We start from the raw sequence: 27,930 nt of genomic DNA, 5'->3' as shown, positions 1-27,930 counted from the left end.
CAGGGCGAGTCAGAACCCAAAATGTAAGAGCGGGAAGCAGGAGACTGCCCCGTCTGAACTTCCTTTTCAGTGGAGGAGCAGTCGCTGTAGCCATCCCCTTCAGTAATGGTCCCGCCACTGCTAAACACTTAGCAGCGGCGATGCCATTACCGGCGGCTCCTGGTGAGTGGAGTCACACTGTACCCGCTCACCCCGCCACCGCCAGCCTACTGAGGAGCCCCTTCCATATCCCAAGTGTACTGCAGTGACCCCTAGTTTATGAAAAAAGAAGATTTTGGTACTTACTGATAAAAATCGATTTCTCTGAATCCAATTGGGGACACTGGAGATCAGACAGCTGGGGTGTAAATAATGGAGACCAAAGAAGGCACAATATATGTAAAATAATTGAAGTGCACAGCTGGCTTCTCCCCCTTCAAAGCCCTCTCCCTCCAGTTTGGAAAATTGTCCGGAGAGAAGAGGAAACATGAAAAAGATATTCAGGAAGGAACCATACATGCCATGACGTAAACCAGTAATATTTGAAAACTAACAATTCTTAACTTTAACAAGTAGAGAACCAGATTGAATCAAATTGACAAGAACACACAGGCAGGTAGCACCGAGGTGGGCGTCCAGTGTCCCCGAGTGGATTCAGAGAAATCGATTTATCAGGAAGTACCAAAATCTTCTTTTCTCTGTTATCCACTAGGGGACACTGGAGATCAGACAGCTGGGGACGTCCCAAAGATACTCCCATGGACGGGAGTGCTGCCTGGAGAACCAAACGGCCAAAAGTAGAATCTTTACTCGTTTTTACAAGTTTGACACGTTTACGGCTAAACGTATGGGCCGAAGACCACTTAGCAGCTCTACAAAGCTGACTCTTAGGGCCTCCCAAGACAGCCGCCCAGGAAGCCCCAACGGACCTGGTAGTATGAGCACCTACCCAAAATGGGACACTCTTACCACTAGCTACATAAGCCTGACGAATAGTGAGTCTCATCCATCTGGACAAGTTTGCTTTGTCGCTGGCCAACCTCTTTTGGGTCCATTATACAAGACAAATAATACATCTGACCGTGTAAGGGACTTAGTTGCACGTACATACACTCTTAGTGCCCTGACTACATCCAGCGAATTATCGCCATCCAGCATCTGAAAAGATGGAACCACAATAGGTTGGTTGATGTGAAAACTTGAGACCACTTTGGGTAGGAACATGAATGTCTGTACCTCCTGTAAGGAAGCCAGACGTTGCTGAAAGAAAACAGAAAGGGCAGAGACCTGCACCTTCAAAGATTCCAATCTCAAACCACCTTCCAAACCATCCTGAAGGAAACGTAATAATCTGTTAAAACGGAATTGTCTGGGGTTCCAACCCTTAGGATGGCACCAATCCATGTATCTCTTCCAAATCCTATGATAGTGAGCTGCCGTAACCAGCTTCCTTGCTGCAATCATAGTAGGAATTGCTGAACTGGGAATACCCTTTTCCCTTAGAATTTTGGCCTCAAGAGCCAAGCCTTTAAACGCAGACTGTTCAGGTATGGATGCAGGAATGGACCCTGTGAAAACAGATCCTCCCTCTGCGGCAACCTCAAAGGCTCCTCCGCTAGGAGACTCCCCAGATCTGAGTACCAACTTCTGCAAGGCCAGTCCGGAGCTATTGGGATTACCCACTTTCATTCCCTATTGACAACGCATCCACTGCTACTGCCGCTGGATCCCGTGTCCTGGAGACATAGTTCAGAAGTTGATGATTGTGTCAGGTGGCCATGAGGTCCACCTGTGGTAACCTCCCACCTTCTTACCACCATGCTGAAGGCATGGGGGTGTAGGCTCCACTCTCCTGGATGCATGTCTTAACGGCTGAGATAATCCGCCTCCCAGTTGTCTACTCCGGGAATAAAGACTGCCAATAGAATTATGTCGCGATTTTCTGCCCAGGACAGAATTCTTGTCTAATTGAATTCTCACATGTTGATTTCGTACTAGGCGCTCTGCTTGAAGAAGCGCTCGAAGTTCCAGTACATTTATAAGGAGATAGCTCTTGCACTGAGACCGTCTACCCTGTGTTTGCCCAGAACTGCGCCCCAACCTCTGAGACTTGCATCCGTCGTCAAAATGATCCAATCCCAGATTCCGAACCGCTTCCTCATTGCCAGGTTCCTGTGGATTGACCACCAAGTCAACGAAATTCTGATTTGAGGCGACAGGCGGATCTTCTTGTGAAGAGAGAGATGCATGCCTGCCCCCTGTGAGATTAGGTCCATCTGGAATGAAGTCTGCCGTACTGAATTGCTTTGAAAGATGCTACCATCTTCCCAAGAAGCCTTATGCAAAGGTGTAGAGATACCTTTTGATTCTGCAGGATCTGTTGAACCATACGCCTGATGTCGTGAATCTTGTCTTTTGGTAGAAAGACCTTGAGCTGAGTCGTATCCAGAACCAGACCCAAGAATTGAAGTCTTTGGGAATGACGTAAGTTGTATTTCTTGAAGTTTACCATCCAACCGTGATGAATTAGGACCTGATGAGTCAATCTTGCATGTCTGATCAAGATCTCCGGAGATGGGGCCTTGATCAAAAGATCATCCAGATACGGTATTATTGTTACCCCCCAAAGATCTTAACTTTGCCACCATGACTGCCATGATCTTTGTGAAAATCCTTGGAGCCGAGGAGAGACCAAACGGAAGCGCTCTGAATTGATAGTGGACCTTCTCCACCGCAAACCTCAGGTATGCTTGGTCCGGTGTCCAAATTGGAACATGCAAATACGTGTCTTTTATGTCCATCAACATCATGAATTCCTCTTGTTCCAACCCAGCTATGACAGACTGTATCGATTACATCTTGAAGCAGTAAAATGTGAGAAATTGGTTTAACACCTCCAGGTTTAGAATGGGTCTGACCGACCCATCTGGTTTGGGTACCACAAAAAGATTTGAATAAAATCCCGTTCCTCTTTATGGAACCGGCACCGCCAGTGTGACCTCTGATAAGATCAACTTTTGGATAGCCGATTTCAATGCCCTTGCCTTTTGAGGGCACTGAGGTAGACCCGTAGTGAAGAATTGGCTGTGAAGACGTATGAGAAAATAGGATTTTGGTTACCTACCGGTAAATCCTTTTCTCGTAGTCCGTATAGGATGCTGGAGTCCACATTAGTACCATGGGGTATACACAGTTCCACCAGGAGCCATTGGCACTTTGAGTTTGAGAGTGTGGGCTGGCTCCTCCCTCTATACCCCTCCTACCAGACTCAGTCTAGAAACTGTGCCCGAGGAGATGGACATCTTCAAGAGAAGGATTTAACACAGATAGTGGCGAGATTCATACCAGCTCACACATACAAGGCACATCAAGCTAACGTAGCTTGAAAACTCAGCAACCGCTGAAACATTACTTACCAAATAATAATGCAGTACTCAACTAAAACAAAGTTGTACTGAACCAAATAACAATAGCAGGAAAAACGAAGCGCTGGGCGGGTGCACAGCATCCTCTACGGACTACGAGAAAAGGATTTACCGGTAGGTAACCAAAATCCTATTTTCTCTTACGTCCTAGAGGAAGCTGGGGTCCATGGGGATGTACCAAAGCTCCCAGAACGGGAGGGAGAGCGCGGAGGCTCCTGCAGAACTGATTGACTGAACTTCAGATCATCAGAGGCCAAAGTATCGAACTTGTAGAACTTTGCAAACGTGTTCGGCCCACACCAAGTAGCCGCTCGGCAAAGTTGTATAGCCGAGACACCCCGGGCAGCCGCCCAGGAAGAACCCATCTTATGTGTAGAGTGGGCCTTGACAGACGTAGGACACAGCAATCCTGCCGTAGAATACGCATGCTGGATAGTGAACCTAATCCAACGAGAGATTGTCTGCTTAGAAGCAGGACACCCAATTTTCTTGGGATCATACATGACAGAGAGTCTGACTTTCTGTGACGAGCAGTCCTCTTCACATAGATTTTCAGAGCCCTTACAACATCCAAGGACTTTGATGAAATTGAGGAGTCAGTAGCCACTGGCACCACAATAGGTTAGTTGATATGAAATGCCGACACAACCTTCGGAAGAAACTGCTGACGTGTCCGGAGCTCAGCTCTATCTTCGTGGAAGATCAAGTATGGGCTTTTAAAGGACAAAGCCCCCAACTCCGACACGTCTAGCAGAAGCTAGAGCCAACAAAGTGACAGCCTTCCACGTAAGAAATTTGACCTCGACCTCCTGTAGAGGCTCAAACCAGTCAGATTGGAAAAACTGCAACACCACATTAAGATCCCATGGCGCCGTAGGCGGTACAAAAGAAGGATTAATGTGCAGAACTCCCTTCAAAAAAGTCTGAACCTCAGGGAGGGCAGCCAATTGTAAGTAAGTAAGTCTTTATAGGCGAACGGCCCCTGCTGCAGCAGGTCCTCCAGAAGAGGAAGAGGCCTCGGCTCTTCTAGCAGTAGACCCAGAAGACCCGCATGCCAAGTCCTTCTTGGCCAGTCCGGAGCAATGAGCATTGCCTGAACGCTTGTTCTCCTGGGTTTTAGAACTCTTGGAATGAGTGGAAGTGGAAGAAACACGTACACTGACCGGGACACCCACGGAGTCACTAGGGCGTCCACCGCCACAGCTTGCGGTTCCCTCGACCTGGAACAATATTGCCGAAGCTGGAGATCGTGTCTGCAGAGGAAGTCCGCTTCCCAGTTGTCTATCTGCCCAGAGGACAATTCTTCTTACCGCTGACATTGCAGCTCTGCTCTTCGTTCCGTCCTGTCTGTTTATGTAAGCCACTGTCATTACATTGTCTGATTGCACTTGAATGGCCCGATTTCTTAGAAGATGGGCCGCTTGTAGAAGACCGTTGTAGACGGCTCTTGGTTCTAGAATGTTTATCGTCCGGCTTCCACACTTGACCACCTTCCTTGGAAGGTTTCCCCTTGAGTGACTGCACCCCAGCCCCGGAGGCTTGCATCCCTGGTTAGAAGGATCCCGTCCTGAATCCCAAACCTGCGGCCCTCCAGAAGATGAGGTAATTGTAGTCACCAGAGGAGTGAAATCCTGGCCTTTGGTGACAGACGTATTCTGTGGTGCATGTGTAGATGAGATCCTGACCACTTGTCCAGTAGATCCAGCTGGAAGGACCGAGCATGAAACCTCCCGTACTGGAGAGCCTCATAAGAGGCCACCATCTTTCCCCAGAAGGCAAATGCACTAATGAACTGACACCCGGGCTGGCTTAAGGATATCCCGGGCCATTGCTTGAATCACCAATGCTTTTTACACTAGAAGAAATACCCTCTGCACTTCCGTGTCGATTATCATTCCCATAAAGGACAACCTCCTGGTTGGTTTTAAGGATCCAACTGCGTTCATGGGTTGTGAGAAACAATGGACCGTAACCGCTTCTCCTTGGACGATGCCTTTATCAACAGATCGTCCAGATACGGAATTATGTTCACCCCCTGTCTGCAGTGGAGGACCATCATTTCCGCCATCACCTTGGTGAACACCCTCGGTGCTGTGGAGAGGCCGAATGGCAGGGCCTGGAATTGAAAGTGACAGTCCAACAGTGCGAATCGGAGATACGCTTGATGCGGCGGCCAAATTGGAACGTGGAGGTACGCATCCTTGTTATCCAGGGATACCAAGAAGTCCCCTTCCTACGCTTAATGCGGCGGCCAAATTGGAACGTGGAGGTACGCATCCTTGTTATCCAGGGATACCAAGAAGTCCCCTTCCTCCAAACCTGGTATCACCGCCCTAGAGACTCCATTTTGAACTTGAACTCCTTCAGGAAGGGGTTTAAAGATTTTACGTTCAGAATGGGTCTGACCGAACCATCCGGTTTTGGTACCACGAAAATGTTCGAATAGTAACCTTTGTTTTGCATATGGGGTGGAACTGGTACAATAACCTGTGCCTCCACCAACTTCTGTAGGATCCTGTAGGATAGCCCTGTCTGCCAGTAGAGCTGGCAAGCTTGAATTGAAGAATTGGTGAGGAGGTAGATCTTGAAATTCCAGCCTGTACCCCTGGGACACAATATCTTGCACCCAGGGATTCAAGCCGGACGACACCCAGACGTGACTGAAATGCCTGAGTCCTGCCCACACCGGCCCCACCTCCAAGCCACACGGTCCAACGTCATGCTGAGGACTTTGGCGTACCTGAAGCAGGTTTCTGTTCCTGGGAACCCGCAGCGGCAGGTTTCTTGGATTTTGGCCGACCTCCTCTAAAGAAGGTGTTGGATGGCTTGGCCTTTCTTGCTTTGGCAGTCCGAAAGGACTGATGCAGCTCAAGAAAAGAGTATTTTCGTAGCAGGCGGAGAGGAAGGAAGAAAAAATGACTTACCCGCAGTTGCAGTGGAAATCCACGCATCTAGCGCTTCCCCAAAGAGAGACTGACCTGTGTAGGGTAGGTTCTCCACGCCTCTCCTGGATTCCGTGTCGGCAGACCATTGGCAGCCAGAGTTCTCTACGAGCTGAGACAGACATGGAGGATATTCCTGCAGCCGTCAAACCCAGGTCTTTCATGGATTCCACCGTAAATCCCGCAGAATCCTGTATGTTACGCAAGAGCAATTCAACGTCACTTTAATCCACTGTAACCAATTTCTCAAGTAACGTGCCAGACCACTTTACTATAGTTTTAGAAATCCATGCATGGGCAATGTAGGCCTTAGTATCGCCCCCGAAGTCGTGTATATGGATTTGGCCATAGTGTCAATCTTGCGATCAGCTGGGTCTTTTAACGCGGCAGGTCCCGGGACAGCTTCTTTGACAGTCTGGACACAGATGCGTCAACTATGGGTGGGTTTTCTCAATTCTTTCTATCCTCCTTAGTGAAAGGGAATGTAACCAGTACCCTTTTGGGGATCTGGAATCCTTTCACTCAGGATTTTTCAAATAGTGTTTAATACTTTAGACGCAGGGAAGGTTAGCAAGGCTTTCTTATTGTCAGTGAAGTAAGCCTCCTCAACCTGCTCAGGCGACATGTCAGCAATATTTAACATATCGCTAATGGCCTCAAACATGAGCTGCACCCCCTGCACAATCTGCAGACTGTGGAATAGGAGCTGCAGACAGGAAAAATAAGAATTTACTCACCGGTAATTCTATTTCTCGTAGTCCGTAGTGGATGCTGGGAACTCCGTAAGGACCATGGGGAATAGCAGCTCCGCAGGAGACTGGGCACAACTAAGAAAGATTTAGGACTACCTGGTGTGCACTGGCTCCTCCCTCTATGCCCCTCCTCCAGACCTCAGTTAGGAAACTGTGCCCGGAAGAGCTGACACAATAAGGAAAGGATTTGGAATCCCGGGTAAGACTCATACCAGCCACACCAATCACACCGTATAACTCGTGATACTATACCCAGTGAACAGTATGAATAACAACTGAGCCTCTCAAACAGATGGCTCCAAACAATAACCCTTTAGTTAGGCAATAACTATATACAAGTATTGCAGACAATCCGCACTTGGGATGGGCGCCCAGCATCCACTACGGACTACGAGAAATAGAATTACCGGTGAGTAAATTCTTATTTTCTCTGACGTCCTAGTGGATGCTGGGAACTCCGTAAGGATCATGGGGATTATACCAAAGCTCCCAAACGGGCGGGAGAGTGCGGATGACTCTGCAGCACCGAATGAGCAAAAGCAAGGTCCTCCTCAGCCAGGGTATCAAACTTGTAGAACTTAGCAAATGTGTTTGAACCCGACCAAGTAGCAGCTCGGCCAAAGTTGTAAAGCCGAGACCCCTCGGGCAGTCGCCCAAGAAGAGCCCACTTTCCTCGTGGAATGGGCTTTTACAGATTTAGGATGCCGCAGTCCAGCCGCAGAATGTGCAAGTTGAATCGTACAACAGATCCAGCGAGCAATAGACTGCTTTGAAGCAGGAGCACCCAGCTTGTTGGGCGCATACAGGATAAATAGCGAGTCAGTTTTCCTGACTCCAGCCGTCCTGGAAACATAGATTTTCAGGGCCCTGACTACGTCCAGCAACTTGGAATCCTCCAAGTCCTTAGTAGCCGCAGGCACCACAATAGGTTGGTTCAAATGAAAAGCTGATACCACCTTAGGAAGAAATTGGGGACGAGTCCTCAATTCCGCCCTATCCATATGGAAAATCAGATAAGGGCTTTTACATGACAAAGCCGCCAATTCTGACACACGCCTGGGCGAAGCCAAGGCCAACAGCATGACCACTTTCCACGTGAGATATTTTAGTTCCACGGTTTTAAGTGGCTCAAACCAATGTGACTTAAGGAAATCCAACACCACGTTGAGATCCCAAGGTGCCACTGGAGGCACAAAAGGGGGCTGAATATGCAGCACTCCTATAACAAACGTCTGAACTTCAGGCAGTGAAGCCAGTTCTTTTTGGAAGAAAATCGACAGAGCCGAAATCTGGACCTTAATGGAACCTAATTTGAGGCCCATAGTCACCCCTGACTGTAGGAAGTGCAGAAATCGACCCAGCTGAAATTCCTCTGTTGGGGCCCTTCTGGCCTAACACCACGCAACATATTTTCGCCATATGCGGTGATAATGGTTTGCGGTCACCTCCTTCCTAGCTTTAATCAGCGTAGGGATGACTTCCTCCGGAATGCCCTTTTCCTTCAGGATCCGGCATTCAACCGCCATGCCGTCAAACGCAGTCGCGGTAAGTCTTGGAACAGACAGGGTCCCTGCTGCAGCAGGTCCTGTCTGAGCGGCAGAGGCCATGGGTCCTCTGAGATCATTTCTTGAAGTTCTGGGTACCAAGCTCTTCTTGGCCAATCCGGAACCACAAGTATAGTTCTTACTCCTCTCCTTCTTATTATTCTCAGTACCTTGGGTATGAGAGGCAGAGGAGGGAACACATAAACCGACTGGTATACCCACGGTGTCACTAGAGCGTCCACAGCTATCGCCTGAGGGTCCCTTGACCTGGCGCAATATCTTTTTAGCTTTTTGTTGAGGTGGGACGCCATCATGTCCACCTGTGGCCTTTCCCACCGGTGTACAACCATTTGGAAGACTTCTGGATGAAGTCTCCACTCTCCCGGAGGTCGTGCCTGCTGAGGAAGTCTGCTTCCCAGTTGTCCACTCCCGGAATGAACACTGCTGACAGTGCTAACACATGATTTTCCGCACATCGGAGAATCCTTGTGGCTTCTGCCATCGCCATCCTGCTTCTTGTGCCGCCCTGACGGTTTACATGGGCGACCACCGTGATGTTGTCTGACTGGATCAGCACCGGCTGGTGTTAAAGCAGGGGTCTTGCCTGACTTAGGACATTGTAAATGGCCCTTAGTTCCAGAATATTTATGTGTAGGGAAGTCTCCTGACTTGTCCATAGTCCTTGGAAGTTTCTTCCCTGTGTGACTGCCCCCCAACCTCGAAGGCTGGCATCCATGGTCACCAGGACCCAGTCCTGTATGCCGAATCTGCGGCCCTCTAGAAGATGAGCACTCTGCAGCCACCACAATAGCGACACCCTGGTCCTTGGAGACAGGGTTATCAGCCGATGCATCTGAAGATGCGATCCGGACCACTTGTCCAACAGATCCCACTGAAAGATCCTTGCATGGAACCTTCCGAATGGAATTGCTTCGTAAGAAGCCACCATCTTTCCCAGGACTCGCGTGCAGTGGTGCACCGACACCTGTTTTGGTTTTAGGAGGTCTCTGACTAGAGATGACAACTCCTTGGCCTTCTCCTCCGGGAGAAACACTTTTTTCTGTTCTGTGTCCAGAACCATCCCCAGGAACAGTAGACGCGTTGTAGGAACCAGCTGCGACTTTGGAATATTCAGGATCCAGCCGTGCTGTTGTAGCACTTCCCGAGTTAGTGCTACTCCGATCAACAACTGTTCCCTGGACCTCGCCTTTATAAGGAGATCGTCCAAGTACGGGATAATTAAAACTCCCTTTTTCCGAAGGAGTATCATCATTTCGGCCATTACCTTGGTAAATACCCTCGGTGCCGATGAGACCAAACGGCAACGTCTGGAATTGGTAATGACAATCCTGTACCACAAATCTGAGGTACTCCTGGTGAGGAGGGTAAATGGGGACATGCAGGTAAGCATCCTTGATGTCCAGTGATACCATGTAATCCCCCTAGTCCAGGCTTGCAATCACCGCTCTGAGCGATTCCATCTTGAACTTGAACATTCTTATATAAGTGTTCAAGGATTTTAAATTTAAAATGGGTCTCACCGAACCGTCCGGTTTCGGTACCACAAACATTGTGGAATAGTAACCCCGTCCTTGTTGAAGGAGGGGTACCTTGATTATCACCCGCTGAGAATACAGCTTCTGAATTGCCTCCAGCACTGCCTCCCTGTCCGGGGGAGCTGTCGGCAAGGCAAATTTGATGAAACGGCGAGGGGGAGACGTCTCGAATTCCAGCTTGTACCCCTGAGATACTACCTGTAGAATCCAGGGATCCACCTGTGAGCGAGCCCACTGGTCGCTGAAGTTCTTGAGACGGGCCCCCACCGTACCTGGCTCCGCCTGTGGAGCCCCAGCGTCATGCGGTGGACTTAGAGGAAGCGGGGGAGGACTTTTGTTCCTGGGAACTGGCTGTATGTTGCAGCTTTTTCCCTCTACCTCTGCCTCTGGGCAGAAAGGACGCGCCTCTAACCCGCTTGCCTTTCTGGGGCCGAAAGGACTGTACCTGATAATACGGTGCTTTCTTTGGCTGTGAGGGAACATGGGGTAAAAATGCTGACTTCCCAGCTGTCGCTGTGGAAACGAGGTCCGAGAGACCATCCCCAAACAACTCCTCACCCTTGTAAGGCAAAACTTCCATGTGCCTTTTAGAATCTGCATCTCCTGTCCACTGCCGAGTCCACAATCCTCTCCTGGCAGAAATGGACATTGCGTTTATTTTAGATGCCAGCCGGCAAATATCCCTCTGTGCATCTCTCATGTATAAGACAGCGTCTTTAATATGCTCTACGGTTAGCAATATAGTGTCCCTGTCTAGGGTATCAATGTTTTCCGACAGGGAATCTGACCACGCAGCTGCAGCACTGCACATCCATGCTGAAGCAATAGCCGGTCTCAGTATAATTCCTGAGTGTGTATATACAGACTTCAGGATAGCCTCCTGCTTTCTATCTGCAGGCTCCTTTAGGGCGGCTGTGTCCGGAGACGGTAGTGCCACCTTTTTTGACAGACGTGTGAGCGCTTTATCCACCCTAGGGGATGTCTCCCAACGTGACCTGTCCTCTGGCGGGAAAGGGTACGCCATTAGTAACTTTTTAGAAATTACCAGTTTCTTATCGGGGGAAGCCCACGCTTCTTCAGACACTTCATTTAATTCATCAGATGGGGGAAAAACCACTGGTAGCTTTTTCTCCCCAAACATAATACCCTTTTTTGTGGTACCTGGGGTAATATCAGAAATGTGCAACACATTTTTCATTGCCGTAATCATATAACGAGTGGCTCTATTGGAATGTACACTAGTCTCATCGTCGTCGACACTGGAGTCAGTATCCGTGTCGACATCTGTGTCTGCCATCTGAGGTAGTGGGCGTTTTAGAGCCCCTGATGGCTTTTGAGACGCCTGGGCAGGCACGGGCTGAGCAGCCGGCTGTCCCACATCTGTTATGTTGTCAAACCTTTTATGTAAGGAGTTGACACTGTCGCGTAATTCCTTCCACATGTCCATCCATTCAGGTGTCGACCCCGCAGGGGGTGACATCACATTTATCGGCACCTGCTCCGCCTCCTCATCAAACATGTCGACACGGCTGTACCGACATACACACTACACACAGTGATTTTTCCCCTATAGCTGCTATAATACACAGTTTTGCGCCTCAATTTAGTGCCCCCCCTCTCTTTTTTACCCTATTGAGCCTGGAAACTGCAGGGGAGAGCCTTGGAATCGTCCTTCCAGCGGAGCTGTGAGAGGAAATGGCGCCAGTGTGCTGAGGGAGATAGCCCCGCCCCCTTCACGGCGGACTTCTCCCGCTTTTTTCAGGATATTTTTGGCAGGGGATTTTACACATATATAGTCTTACTGACTATATTATGTGTTTATTTGCCAAGCTAAGGTATTTTTATTGCAGCCCAGGGCGCCCCCCCCCCCCCAGCGCCCTGCACCCATCAGTGACCGGAGTGTGTGGTGTGCATGGGGAGCAATGGCGCACAGCTGCAGTGCTGTGCGCTACCTTAATGAAGACCGGAGTCTTCAGACGCCGATTTCCTGGACGTTCTTCTTGCTTCTGGCTCTGCAAGGGGGACGGCGGCGCGGCTCCGGGACCGGACGACCGAGGCTGGGCCTGTGTTCGATCCCTCTGGAGCTAATGGTGTCCAGTAGCCTAAGAAGCCCAAGCTAGCTGCAAGCAGGTAGGTTCGCTTCTTCTCCCCTCAGTCCCTCGAAGCAGTGAGTCTGTTGCCAGCAGATCTCACTGAAAATAAAAAACCTAAATATACTTTCTTTTCTAAGAGCTCAGGAGAGCCCCTAGTGTGCAACCAGCTCGGCCGGGCACAAAATTCTAACTGACGTCTGGAGGAGGGGCATAGAGGGAGGAGCCAGTGCACACCAGGTAGTCCTAAATCTTTCTTAGTTGTGCCCAGTCTCCTGCGGAGCCGCTATTCCCCATGGTCCTTACGGAGTTCCCAGCATCCACTAGGACGTCAGAGAAATGGTGCTGAACTCTGCTGGGTCTGCATTGAGAAGAAGCTCCGCCCTCCGAAGATGGCGCGTCTTCCTGTGCAACTTCTATATACTGGCCTGAGGATTCCATCGCTAGCCGGGGAATTCAGTCTCCGGTTAGCATCTGTGTACTGAGGATTCTGTCGCTAGCCTAGGGCTTCAGTCTCCAGTTAGCGACTGTGACCAGTTTAGGGTATTTAGACACTGGTTCAGCATCGTGATTACATTTCTGTATACATGAAATGGATTCCTCCTGCGAGGAAACCACTTCAGCAGCATATGACAGAGTCCCTAGCCATGGCTATGGAGAGTATTAAACACCCACATAGGGAATTGTCAGCCACAGCTCCCCGCTCCCCCCCCCCCCCCCCCCCCCCCCAAGGTATGGTACAGAGAGACACAGAGATTGGAGCCAACCCACACACAGCGCCTTCTGAGGTAGAACAAATAAAACTACCATCGCCATCTGTGTACCTTAATAGACTACACAGATTTTACACAGACTCCCCGCCCCCTCCTTCCCTTCTACATCCCCCTGGTACCGCTCAGGATAGCTGGATTTGCCTGTAGGGACAGCTCCCTGTGTACAGGAACTGCAGGCAGGGAAATGGCGCTGAGCGCTACTGGGTCCGCTCTGAGAAGCTCCGCCTCCTGAAGATGGCGCATCTTCCCGCACAAATTCTTTATTCCGGCCTGAGGATTCCAGCGCTAGCCGGGGGATTCAGTCTCCAGTTAGCGTCTGTGTACTGCAGATTCTGACGCTACCTTGGGGATTTAGTCTCTGGTTAGCGTCTGTTACCAGTGCAGGGTATTAAGACGCTGGCTCAGGACGCCCCACATAGTGCCAACACTGTGGACTGCTGAGCCTTCCTGGAACGCAGCCGCTCAGAACTGCGCTCCTACCCTAGTGCTGCCATATCTCGCCATCTTCTGGCTCGGTAAGAGGATGGCGGCATGCTGCCGGGATGAGCGATCCCCTCAGAAGCTCAGTGTCCTGTCAATGGAGATAGCGGCTCAGACCCCGCAGGGCAGACACTACTCCCCCCCCCCCCCCCCCCCCCCTTAACCCCTCGAAGCAGGGAGGCTGTTGCCAGCAGCCTCCCTGTGCATAAACTCTAAATAAAATAATAAAACTAAAAGAACTCCTATGGAGCTCCCCTAGCTGTGACCGGCTCCTCTGGGCACATTTTCTAAACTGGGTCTGGTGGGAGGGGCATGGAGGGAGGAGCCAGCCCACACTTGCAAACTCCTGAAGTGCCAATGGCTCCTAGTGGACCCGTCTATAACCCATGGAACTAATGTAGACCCCAGCATCCTCTCGGACGTAAGAGAAAAATAAGAATTTACTCACCGGTAATTCTATTTCTCGTAGTCCGTAGTGGATGCTGGGAACTCCGTAAGGACCATGGGGAATAGCGGGCTCCGAAGGAGGCTGGGCACTCTAGAAAGATTTATGACTACCTGGTGTGCACTGGCTCCTCCCACTATGACCCTCCTCCAAGCCTCAGTTAGGACACTGTGCCCGGACGAGCTGACATAATAAGGAAGGATTTAGAATCCCGGGTAAGACTCTTACCAGCCACACCAATCACACCGTACAACTCGTGATACTATATCCAGTTTTACAGTATGAAAACAACTGAGCCTCTCAACAGATGGCTCAACAATAACCCTTTAGTTAACAATAACTATTTACAAGTATTGCAGACAATCCGCACTTGGGATGGGCGCCCAGCATCCACTACGGACTACGAGAAATAGAATTACCGGTGAGTAAATTCTTATTTTCTCTGACGTCCTAGTGGATGCTGGGAACTCCGTAAGGACCATGGGGATTATACCAAAGCTCCCAAACGGGCGGGAGAGCGCGGATGACTCTGCAGCACCGAATGAGAGAACTCCAGGTCCTCCTCAGCCAGGGTATCAAATTTGTAGAATTTTGCAAACATGTTTGCCCCTGACCAAGTAGCTGCTCGGCAAAGTTGTAAAGCCGAGACCCCTCGGGCAGCCGCCCAAGATGAGCCCACCTTCCTTGTGGAATAGGCATTCACAGATTTTGGCTGTGGCAAGCCTGCCACAGAATGTGCAAGCTGAATTGTACTACAAATCCAGCGAGCAATAGACTGCTTAGAAGCAGGAGCACCCAGCTTGTTGGGTGCATACAGGATAAACAGCGAGTCAGATTTTCTGACTCCAGCCGTCCTGGAAACATATATTTTCAGGGCCCTGACAACGTCTAGCAACTTGGAGTCCTCCAAATCCTTAGTAGCCGCAGGCACCACAATAGGCTGGTTCAGGTGAAACGCTGACACCACCTTAGGGAGAAATTGGGGACGAGTCCTCAATTCTGCCCTATCCATATGGAAAATCAGATAAGGGCTTTTACATGATAAAGCCGCCAATTCTGACACTCGCCTGGCTGAAGCCAAGGCCAATAACATGACCACTTTCCACGTGAGATATTTCAGATCCACGGTTTTTAGTGGCTCAAACCAATGTGATTTTAAGAAACTCAACATCACGTTGAGATCCCAAGGTGCCACAGGAGGCACAAATGGGGGCTGAATATGCAGCACTCCTTTCACAAATGTCTGAACTTCAGGTACTGAAGCTAGTTCTTTTTGAAAGAAAATCAACAGAGCCGAGATCTGTACTTTAATGGAGCCTAGTTTTAGGCCCATATTCACTCCTGCTTGCAGGAAATGCAGAAATCGACCTAGTTGAAATTCCTCTGTTGGGGCCTTTTTGGCCTCGCACCATGCAACATATTTCCGCCATATGCGGTGATAATGCTTTGCCGTAACATCTTTCCTGGCCTTAATAAGCGTAGGAATGACTTCTTCCGGAATACCCTTTTCCTTTAGGATCCGGTGTTCAACCGCCATGCCGTCAAACGCAGCCGCGGTAAGTCTTGGAACAGACAGGGCCCCTGCTGTAGCAGGTCCTGTCTGAGCGGTAGAGGCCACGGGTCCTCTGAGAGCATCTCTTGAAGTTCCGGGTACCACGCTCGTCTTGGCCAATTCGGAACCACGAGAATGGTGTTTACTCCTCTCTTTCTTATTATTCTCAATACCTTTGGTATGAGAGGCAGAGGAGGGAACACATAAACCGACTGGTACACCCACGGTGTCACTAGAGCGTCCACAGCTACCGCCTGAGGGTCCCTTGACCTGGCGCAATATCTTTTTAACTTTTTGTTGAGGCGGGACGCCATCATGTCCACCTGTGGTTTTTCCCAACGGTTTACCAGCATCTGGAAGACTTCTGGATGAAGTCCCCACTCTCCCGGGTGGAGGTCGTGTCTGCTGAGGAAGTCTGCTTCCCAGTTGTCCACTCCCGGAATGAACACTGCTGACAGTGCTAGTACATGATTCTCCGCCCATCGGAGAATTCTTGTGGCTTCTGCCATCGCCATCCTGCTTCTTGTGCCGCCCTGTCGATTTACATGGGCGACTGCCGTGATGTTGTCTGACTGGATCAGCACCGGCTGGTGTAGAAGCAGGGATTTTGCTTGACTTAGGGCATTGTAGATGGCCCTTAGTTCCAGAATATTTATGTGAAGGGAAGTCTCCTGACTCGACCATAGTCCTTGGAAGTTTCTTCCCTGTGTGACTGCCCCCCAGCCTCGAAGGCTGGCATCCGTGGTCACCAGGACCCAGTCCTGTATGCCGAACCTGCGGCCCTCTAGAAGATGGGCACTCTGCAGCCACCACAGTAGAGACACCCTGGTTCTTGGAGACAGGGTTATCAAGCGATGCATCTGAAGATGCGATCCGGACCACTGGTCCAACAGGTCCCACTGAAAGATTCTGGCATGGAACCTGCCAAAGGGAATTGCTTCGTAAGAAGCCACCATCTTTCCCAGGACCCGCGTGCAGCGATGCACTGATACCTGTTTTGGTTTCAGGAGGTCTCTGACTAGAGATGACAACTCCCTGGCTTTCTCCTCCGGGAGAAACACTTTTTTCTGGACTGTATCCAGAATCATACCCAGGAACAGTAGCCGTGTCGTCGGAACCAGCTGTGACTTTGGGATATTCAGAATCCAGCCGTGCTGGTGCAGCACCTCCTGAGATAGTGCTACTCCCACCAACAACTGTTCCTTGGACCTCGCTTTTATTAGGAGATCGTCCAAGTACGGGATAATTAAAACTCCCTTTTTTCGAAGGAGTATCATCATTTCCGCCATCACCTTGGTAAATACCCTCGGTGCCGTGGACAGTCCAAACGGCATCGTCTGGAATTGGTAATGGCAATCCTGTACCACAAATCTGAGGTACTCCTGGTGAGGATGGTAAATGGGGACATGCAAGTAAGCATCCTTGATGTCCAGGGATACCATGTAATCCCCCTCTTCCAGGCTCGCAATAACCGCCCTGAGCGATTCCATCTTGAACTTGAATTTTTTTATGTATGTGTTCAAGGATTTTAAATTTAAAATGGGTCTCACGGAACCGTCCGGTTTCGGTACCACAAATAGTGTGGAATAGTAACCCCGGCCTTGTTGAAGTAGGGGTACCTTGATTATCACCTGCTGGGAATACAGCTTGTGAATTGCCGCTAGCACCGCCTCCCTGTCTGAGGGAGCAATCGGCAAGGCAGATTTTAGGAACCGGTGGGGTGGAGACGCCTCGAATTCCAGTTTGTACCCCTGAGATACTATTTGAAGGATCCAGGGATCCACCTGTGAGCGAGCCCACTGATCGCTGAAATTCTTGAGGCGGCCCCCCACCGTACCAGGCTCCGCCTGTGGAGCCCCACCGTCATGCGGCGGACTTGGCAGAAGAAGCGGAGGAGGACTTTTGCTCCTGGGAACCTGCTGTTTGTTGCAGCCTTTTTCCCCTACCTCTGCCTCTGGATAGAAAAGACCCGCCTTTTCCACGCCTGTTTTTCTGGGTCCGAAAGGACTGAACCTGATAAAACGGCGCCTTCTTAGGCTGTGAGGGGACATGGGGTAAAAATGCTGACTTCCCAGACGTTGCTGTGGAAACTAGGTCCGAGAGACCATCCCCAAATAATTCCTCACCTTTATATGGCAACACTTCCATGTGCCTTTTAGAATCTGCATCTCCTGTCCACTGGCGAGTCCCTAAGCCTCTCCTAGCAGAAATGGACAATGCACTAACTTTAGATGCCAGTCGGCAGATTTCCCTCTGTGCATCTCTCATATATGACTGAGTCTTTTATATGGTCTATGGTTAACAGGATCGTGTCTCTGTCTAATGTGTCAATATTTTCTGACAGTTTATCTGACCACGCAGCGGCAGCACTGCACATCCAAGCTGACGCAATAGCTGGCCTAAGTATAATGCCTGAGTGTGTATATACAGACTTCAGGATCGCCTCCTGCTTTCTATCAGCAGGTTCCTTGAGGGCGGCCGTATCCGGAGACGGTAGTGCCACCTTTTTTGACAAACGTGTGAGCGCTTTATCCACCCTAGGAGGTGTTTCCCAACGTGACCTATCCTCTGGCGGGAAAGGGAACGCCATTAGTACCTTCTTCTTCACACACTTCATTTAATTCATCTGATGGGGGAAAAACTACGGGTAGTTTTTTCTCCCCAAACATAATACCCTTTTTAGTGGTACCTGTATTTATATCAGAAATGTGTAACACCTCTTTCATTGCCTCAATCATGCAGTGAATGGCCTTAGTGGGCATCAGATTAGACTCATCGTCGTCGACACTGGTGTCAGTATCAGTGTCGACATCTGGGTCTGCGGTCTGAGGTAGCGGGCGTTTTAGAGCCCCTGATGACCTGTGCGACGCCTGGGCAGGCACGAGCTGAGAAGTCGGCTGTCCCACATTTGGCATGTCGTCAAATTTCTTATGTAAGGAGTCTATACGTGCACTCATTTCTTTCCATAAGCTCAACCACTCAGGTGTCTGCCCCGCAGGGGGTGACATCCCTTCTAAAGGCATCTGCTCCGTCTCCACATCATTATCCTCATCAAACATGTCGACACAGCCGTACCGACACACCGCACACACACAAGGAATGCTCCAACAGAGGACAGGACCCACAAAAGCCCTTTGGGGGGACAGAGTGAGAGTATGCCAGCACACACCAGAGCGCTATATAATGCAGGGACTAACTGAGTTATGTCCCCTATAGCTGCTTTTTCTATATAATTTATACAGCGCCTAAATTTAGTGCCCCCCCCCCTCTCTTTTTTTTACCCTTTTCTGTAGTGTAGACTGCAGGGGAGAGCCAGGGAGCTTCCTTCCAGTGGATCTGTGAAGGAGAAATGGCGCCAGTGTGCTGCAGGAGATAGCTCCGCCCCTTTCCCGCGGCCTATTCTCCCGCTTTTTTCTGGATTCTGGCAGGGGTATTTTCCACATATATAGCCTCTAGGGCTATATATTGTGGTATTTTTGCCAGCCAAGGTGTTATAATTGCTTCTCAGGGCGCCCCCCCCCCCCCCCAGCGCCCTACACCCTCAGTGACCGGAGTGTGAAGTGTGTGTGAGGAGCAATGGCGCACAGCTGCAGTGCTGTGCGCTACCTTGGAGAAGACTGATGTCTTCTGCCGCCGATTTTCCGGACCTCTTCTTGCTTCTGGCTCTGTAAGGGGGACGGCGGCGCGGCTCCGGGACCGAACACCAAGGACTGGGCCTGCGGTCGATCCCTCTGGAGCTAATGGTGTCCAGTAGCCTAAGAAGCCCAATCCGGCTGCAAGCAGGCGAGTTCGCTTCCCCTCCCTCGCTGCAGTGAGCCTGTTGCCAGCAGGTCTCACTGAAAATAAAAAAACCTAAGTCTATCTTTCTTTCTAAGAGCTCAGGAGAGCCCCTAGTGTGCATCCAACCTCGGCCGGGCACAAAATCTAACTGAGGCTTGGAGGAGGGTCATAGTGGGAGGAGCCAGTGCACACCAGGTAGTCATAAATCTTTCTAGAGTGCCCAGCCTCCTTCGGAGCCTGCTATTCCCCATGGTCCTTACGGAGTTCCCAGCATCCACTAGGACGTCAGAGAAATAAGATTTTAAACCTACCGGTAAATCTTTTTCTCCTAGTCCGTAGAGGATGCTGGGGACTCCGTAAGGACCATGGGGAATAGACGGGCTCCGCAGGAGACATGGGCACTAAAAAAGAACTTTAGGTATGGGTGTGCACTGGCTCTTCCCTCTATGCCCCTCGTCCAGACCTCAGTTTAATACTGTGCCCAGAGGAGACTGGGTGCACTACAGGGAGCTGTCCTGAAAGAAAGTATTTTGTTAGGTTTTTTTATTTTCAGGGAGACCTGCTGGCAACAGGCTCCCTGCATCGTGGGACTGAGGAGAGAGAAGCAGACCTACTTAAATGCTAGGCTCTGCTTCTTAAGCTACTGGACACCATTAGCTCCAGAGGGAGTCAGAACGCATGTCTCCCTAGCGGTTTGTCCCGGAGCCGTGCCGCCGTCCTCCTCGCAGAGCCGGAAGATAGAAGCCGCGTGAGTATAGGAAGACAGAAGACTTCAGATCTTCAGTGAGGTAACGCTGCACGCCATTGCTCCCACACAGCGGGCACTGTTGGGTGCGCGCCCTGGGCAGCAATGTATACCTCTAGGACTGGCTATAAATATATACACTAATCTGTGTTGTTTTTAGAGTATCCCTGCCAGTTTTGTTTAAAAGAGCGGGACCGAAGGCTGCCACTGAGGGGGTAGGGCTTCTCCCTCAGCACTCACCAGCACCATTTTCACCACAGCACATGCTGAGGAGCTGGCTCGCCGGACTCTCCCCTGCTGATCACCGGTGCCAGAGGGTTTTAAAGAAGGGGGGGGCACATAATTTGGCGCAGTGAATATATAAAGAGCGCTGTATTTGGGTAATTTTTTCCAGGGTTATTGGCGCTGGGTGTGTGCTGGCATACTCTCTGTCTCTCCAAAGGGCCTTGTGGGGGAACTGTCTCCAGATAAGACCTTTCCCTGAGTGTGGTGTGTAGGTACGTGCGTATCGGCATGTCTGAAGCGGAAGGCTCTCCAAGGGATGAGGTGGAGCGCATAAGTGTGGTGTCTCCGTCGGCAATGCCGACACATGACTGGATGGATATGTGGAATATTTTAAATGTGAATTTATTGCACAAACGTTTGGACAGTACAGAGGCTCATACCCTGCCTTTCCCTGTGTCACAGGGGCCTTCTGGGTCTCAAAAACGCCCACTTTCTCCGGTAGGTGACACAGTTACCGACACGGATTCCCCATGGTCCTTACGGAGTCCCCAGCATCCTCTAGGACGTAAGAGAAATTGGCTTTTCATTATTGCTTTCAATAAAGAAATTGGACTTGTTAGGTAGTTGCCAAAAGACTTTGCTTAATTTTCATGTTTTTGTTCTTGTAACTATACTGATTTTGCACAAATTGACCAGAAAACTGCAGGTTTTGTGCTACAGTGCTCAGGTACAATTGGAGATTGCAGAGTCTACAGCGAAGACTGTGACTTTACAAGCAAGAGCATATAAGTTTTTGACTCTGGGAACGTGCCTCAGTTGATAGTACTCTAAACGCATCCTTCACTCAACTTATTCTAACTAAAATCTAGCGGGTTGCTCATTTCACCCGCTGGGTGAAATAAGCGCCCCCCCAGCACACATCGCACTGTGCTGAGAGGCGGGAGAGATGTGTGCTGAGCGGTACGCTCAGCACACATCTCTTCCACATCGCCCAGTGACTACTGGCCTTTAGACTTGTCAGTAGATGCTACACATTAGGCTGTTAAGCACATATAAATGTGCCAGTACAACCTTCTCTCCTGATAAGACACCCATCATTCTGCCCACAAAAAGGTACTGTATTGGTCCAAAGTAGGTAATGGTTTGCCAGGACATGTTTTGAATAAATATGGTCATTTTTTTTTATATTGTTTCAATCAAATTCTCTGAAAATGAAACCAGCAGGAAGACCTTCAATAGCAAAGAATAAATCAGCTTGTCTGAGGAAATCCACTTCATGCAGCCAATCATTTACAGCTGTCATGGTCCAAGAACACAGAACAAATTCCTTGAGCCATAATTAGATCCTTTACTGCTCAGAGAAGCTACACCTTTCAAGTGGGGCTTACTTTATACATGTAATGTCTGTCTTATTTGTGACCATCACCCACCTACGCTCAAACTGAGCAGAAGAGATATTACAAAGCTGTTGCCAGTGACTCTAGATTGTATTTCCTACCTGTTGTGTTCTGACTTCACTAACTCAAGATCACTCACATCTACTCATTGACAAATGACTAGCTTGCTACAGAAGAAAAAAAAAACACAGGTATGGGACTAGGAAAACCAGGGACCTTTATGGAGATTTTCCTGTAGCACGCCATACACAAATTAGTGAGGCAAAAATGTGTTATCACTACTGATCTGTAGTACTGTATGTCTGTTAGTGTGGTGGTTAATTTTGTGCTGTTTTCATAATAAACCTGTAGTGTGCTTCTACCCAAATGTACCAAAGGTAAACTGTCCTAGCAATGATTGTTTATTACCGAACAGATTACTTGTGTGATTGGGTGAGTGAATGGGATATGGCAGATTCTGCCAAACTCCACCATTCCAGTCCAGGTTTAAAAGAGCCATATGTGGGCACAGGTGACTTAATTAGTAACTCAATCAATTTGATTTAACCATCTGAACTCAAGTATAAATATCCTTAAAACAGACTGTAATGGAAGAGTTTGGGAAACTGAGATAGGTAAATTATTAATCAGAACCAACATGTAAACAGTGCGTGGTTTGTATAGTAGATACTAGTTTTGGTATGATCTGTGTAGATGTTAATTTAAGTATCATTTGTTTTTACAGGTAAAGGAGACATGGCTATGTCAAACATTGTTGGCTCAAATGTATTTGACATGCTTTGTTTGGGAATTCCTTGGTTCATTAAGACAGTGTTTATAGACCGGTCATCCCCGGTGGAAATCAACAGCACTGGACTAACTTATACCATCATCTCTCTTCTGTTCTCCATCATCTTTCTATTTATAGCGGTTCATGTAAATGGCTGGAAACTCAACAAGAAACTGGGTGTAATATGTCTAATAATGTATCTCGTTTTTGCCACACTGTCTATTTTGTATGAGCTGGGAATTATAGGAAATCTAGTAATACATTCCTGTGGAGTCTAATAAACTGACTGGACAAGCAAATTTTCCACTGCATTTCATTTAAGGGGTGTGAGCTGGTGACCTGTACTAATAACAAACTTGATTTTTCTCCACGTAAAGATGCATAACTGGAACAGGTTTATTAGAGGCTGCAGCATTAAGTCCCGTACACACGGGAGAGGTGTGTGCTGAGCGATCTAGCACAGACCACTCAGCACACATCTCTGCCCCCACTCGGCACACAGAGCGATGTATGCAAAATCTAGTCAGCGATAGCGACATGCAGAACTGCGCATCGCTATAGGCATACACACAATAGAGACTTAGAATTTAAGCACGTGTCTCTCAGTGTGTACCCCCCTCAAGTCTATTCCCTTTGTAGTAGAGCCTAAAAATAAAAACTATATATTTATTAGTTGCCTAGTCCCTTTAAAACAGAGCACTTACAATGATGACTCTGTAGCATTGGAAAATGTGGAATCCTTCCAGATGTGTTGCAATGCTAGTAACAAAGGTTGGAAAGTCCCAAGCACTAAGTACTCAGACCATTTCTAGCTCCTAAGCAAACATGAAGTGGCTTCTAACACAATTGACAATTGAGAAATTTGCCTTACGCTAGCAGTAGCACACCAAACTATACACACTAGTAATGCAGTGCTGGAATGCATCTGAGACATTTAAAATTAGCATGAATATCTAATATGCAACTTGTACAGACATTAAAAAGCATTTGTCTTCGGTTTACCAGATAGAGTATAGATTTATACAATTTAATTCTTAACACAAAAACCTATGCTTGGAATTAGTTTTCATTAATGCTGTTAAAATGTGGCCTACATAGCAACTTGCTATCCACTGTATTTAAATAACAGGCTTTTCCTACTAAATATACACACACTAAGATCTGTACAAGCTTTCTGGCTGGAGCAAATGACGATAATCCATTTGTTCACCACAGCCTGAAAGTGGACAAAAACGGTCATTCAGATAAATTGGTTAAATAAAATGGATTTAGCCAAATTTGTCTGAATTCTATTTTCCATTGTTTGGGAACAAATGGTCAATTGTCATTTGCTCCCATACATTACCAGATTTTCATTGCAACCAAAAATATTGGATAGCTAATCTTATAGTGTGTATCTTTTGCAATAGAGATAGATAAAGTGCCAGCCACTCCGCTCCTAACGTTACAGACTGTGGGGCAGATGTATTAAGCCTGTAGAAGTGATAAGTGGAAGGTGAGCACCAGCCAGTCAGCTCCTGCCATTTTTCAAATCCGTAATGATTGGCTGGTGCGTTATCACTTCTTTATCCCTTCTCCAGCCTTAATACATCTGCCCCTGTTTGAGAGAAGGTACCAACCAGCTCCTAACTCATTTTTCAAAGGCTTAGTATACAGCCCACCCTATTCCTGAAAGGTGTGCACTTTGATCATAGTACGATCATCATCTTCCACTAGAACATTATGCAACTAGTGGAGATTACAGATCCCCAGAGGAAATGTGTTATGTTTACCCAGTACCTTTTGTGTGCGTCAACAGATCTGTTTACAAATGTTGTATTTGGTAGCCCAGCAAGCGCATGAAACAAGACTACTATATGGACTGATCCAGATCTATTAGGTAGAACCATTCATGCATTCAGTGTTTAGTGACTGCAGACGACTGGTGACATAAAATGTAGATTTAAATCCCACTGTAGCAGCATGGAACAGTTGCAAAATTTTACCCCACAATCCATAGTTGCCAACATCTAAAAGCCTTTTTGTGAATGTAGGTTGAATTTCTGTATCATTAAAATATTACCACTGCAATGCAGAGTACAAGACCCTTTAGTTAGACCAGACTTTTAGGTATAATCAAATCTTTAATGCTGATATTGCTTTGAATTCAAAGCTCACGTAGAAGGCATAAGCCCCTTTAATAGAGATGACTAAAGCAGCCAAATGGGTGTTGTGCTGCAGCTATAGCTGGCTAATCAGGACTACCCATTTCCTTCAACTTGCAGTATTAATACAAAAAGAAAAAAAGAAAAAAGTGAGAATGATCAAAAATAAGATTTTACTCAACGGTAAATCTATTTCTCGTAGTGGATGCTGGGTACTCCGTAAGGACCATGGGGAATAGACGGGCTCCGCAGGAGACTGGGCACTCTTTTAAAGAAAGATTAGGTACTACATCTGGTGTGCACTGGCTCCTCCCTCTATGCCCCTCCTCCAGACCTCAGTTAAGGAAACTGTGCCCGGAAGAGCGGACATTACTAGGAAAGGATTTGGAATCCAGGGTAAGACTCAAACCAGCCACACCGTACAACTCGTGATAACTATACCCAGTTAACAGTATGAACAACAACTGAGCCTCATTAAACAGATGGCTCAGAACAAAAAACCCTATAGTTAAGCAAAAACTATATACAAGTATTGCAGAAGTCCGCACTTGGGACGGGCTCCCAGCATACACTACGGACTACGAGAAATAGATTTACCGGTGAGTAAAATCTTATTTTCTGACGTCCTAGTGGATGCTGGGTACTCCGTAAGGACCATGGGGATTATACCAAAGCTCCCAAACGGGCGGGAGAGTGCGGATGACTCTGCAGCACCGAATGAGCAAACTCAAGGTCCTCCTCAGCCAGGGTATCAAACTTGTAGAATTTAGCAAATGTGTTTGATCCCGATCAGGTAGCAGCTCGGCAAAGTTGTAAAGCAGAGAAGAGCCCACCTTCCTCGTGGAATGGGCTTTGACCGATTTAGGATGCGGCAGTCCAGCCGCAGAATGTGCAAGTTGAATCGTGCTACAGATCCAGCGAGCAATAGTCTGCTTAGAAGCAGGAGCACCCAGCTTGTTGGGTGCATGCAGGATAAACAGCGAGTCAGTTTTTCTGACTCTAGCCGTCCTGGAAACATAGATTTTCAGGGCCCGGACTACATCCAGCAACTTGGAAGCCTCCAAGTCCCAAGTAGCCGCAGGCACCACAATAGGTTGGTTCAAATGAAACGCTGACACCACCTTAGGGAGAAATTGGGGACGAGTCCTCAATTCTGCCCTGTCCATATGGAAGATCAGATAGGGGCTTTTACATGACAAAGCCGCCAATTCTGACACACGCCTAGCCGAAGCCAAGGCCAAAAGCATGACCACTTTCCACGTGAGATATTTCAACTCCACGGTCTGAAGTGGCTCAAACCAATGTGATTTTAGGAAATCCAACACAACGTTGAGATCCCAAGGTGCCACTGGAGGCACAAAAGGGGGCTGAATATGCAGCACTTCCTTAACAAACGTCTGAACTTCAGGCAGTGAAGCCAGTTCTTTTTGGAAGAAAATAGGGCCGAAATCTGGACTTTAATGGATCCCAATTTTAGGCCCATAGTCACTCCTGACTGTAGGAAGTGCAGAAATCGACCCAGCTGAAATTCTTCTGTTGGGGCCTTCATAGCCTCACACCAAGCAACATATTTTCGCCATATGCGGTGATAATGTTTTGCTGTCACATCCTTCCTAGCTTTTATCAGCGTAGGAATGACTTCCACCGGAATGCCCTTTTCCATCAGGATCCGGCGTTCAACCGCCATGCCGTCAAACGCAGCCGCGGTAAGTCTTGGAACAGACAGGGCCCCTGCTGTAGCAGGTCCTGTCGGAGCGGCAGAGGCCATGGGTCCTCTGAGATCATTTCTTGTAGTTCCGGGTACCAAGTCCTTCTTGGCCAATCCGGAACGATGAGTATAGTTCTTACTCCTCTCTTTCTTATTATCCTCCGTACCTTTGGTATGAGAGGAAGAGGAGGGAACATATAAACCGACTGGTACACCCACGGTGTCACTAGAGCGTCCACAGCTATCGCCTGAGGGTCCCTTGACCTGGCGCAATATCTTTTTAGCTTTTTGTTGAGGCGGGACGCCATCATGTCCACCTGTGGCCTTTCCCAACGATTTACAATCAGCTGGAAGACTTCTGGATGAAGTCCCCACTCTCCCGGGTGGAGGTCGTGCCTGCTGAGGAAGTCTGCTTCCCAGTTGTCAACTCCCAGAATGAACACTGCTGACAGTGCTATCACGTGATTTTCCGGCCATCGGAGAATCCTTGTGGCTTCTGCCATCGCCATCCTGCTTCTTGTGCCGCCCTGTCGGTTTACATGGGCGACCGCCGTGATGTCTGACTGAATCAGCACCGGCTGGTTTTGAAGCAGGGGTTTTGCTGGACTTAGGGCATTGTAAATGGCCCTTAGTTCCAGAATATTTATGTGTAAGGAAGCCTCCTGACTCGACCATTGTCCTTGGAAGTTTCTTCCCTGAGTGACTGCCCCCCAACCTCGGAGGCTTGCATCCGTGGTCACCAGGACCCAGTCCTGTATGCCGAATCTGCGGCCCTCGAGAAGATGAGCAGAGACACCATGGCCCTCGGGGACAGGGTGATCAGCCGATGCATCTGAAGATGCGATCCGGACCACTTGTCTAACAGATCCCACTGAAAGATCTTTGCATGGAACCTGCCGAAGGGAATTGCTTCGTAAGAAGCTACCATCTTTCCCAGGACTCGCGTGCAGTGATGCACTGACACCTGTTTTGGTTTCAGGAGGTCTCTGACCAGAGATGACAACTCCTTGGCCTTCTCCTCTGGGAGAAACACCTTCTTCTGTTCTGTGTCCAGAATCATACCCAGGAACAGCAGACGCGTCGTAGGAACCAGCTGCGACTTTGGGATATTCAGAATCCAGCCGTGCTGTTGTAGCACTTCCTGAGATAGTGCTACTCCGACCAACAACTGCTCCATGGACCTCGCCTTTATAAGGAGATCGTCCAAGTACGGGATAATTATAACTCCCTTCTTTCGAAGGAGTATCATTTCGGCCATTACTTTGGTAAATACCCTCGGTGCCGTGGACAGACCAAATGGCAACGTCTGGAATTGGTAATGGCAGTCCTGTACCACAAAACGGAGGTACACCTGGTGAGGTGGGTAAATGGGGACATGTAGGTAAGCATCCTTGATATCCAGTGATACCATATAATCTCCCTCTTCCAGGCTTACAATAACCGCCCTGAGCGATTCCATTTTGAACTTGAACTTCCTTATGTAAGTATTCAAGGATTTCAAATTTAGAATGGGTCTCACCGAACCGTCTGGTTTCGGTACCACAAACATTGTGGAATAGTAACCCCGTCCCTGTTGAAGGAGGGGAACTTTGATCACCTCCTGCTGGAGGTACAGCTTGTGAAT

At 48.6% G+C, this 27,930-nt stretch overlaps 1 protein-coding gene across 1 annotated transcript in view; it reads left to right on the top strand.

Annotated features, from left to right (window-relative positions):
• The window catches only part of SLC24A5 (solute carrier family 24 member 5), a 173,759-nt gene extending 151,006 nt beyond the window's left edge, over nucleotides 1-22,753 (top strand). The window contains exon 9 of the mRNA XM_063926059.1: nucleotides 22,410-22,753. Within this exon, the coding sequence (XP_063782129.1) occupies nucleotides 22,410-22,732 (323 nt within the window). The 3' untranslated portion in view covers nucleotides 22,733-22,753. The remainder of the gene's footprint in view (nucleotides 1-22,409) is intronic.
• The last annotated feature ends 5,177 nt before the right edge of the window (nucleotides 22,754-27,930 follow it).

Source organism: Pseudophryne corroboree, chromosome 6 (assembly GCF_028390025.1).
Source record: "Pseudophryne corroboree isolate aPseCor3 chromosome 6, aPseCor3.hap2, whole genome shotgun sequence".
In the NCBI taxonomy this organism is placed as follows: Eukaryota; Metazoa; Chordata; class Amphibia; order Anura; family Myobatrachidae; genus Pseudophryne; species Pseudophryne corroboree.
This window is presented reverse-complemented; position numbering and strand designations above follow the sequence as displayed.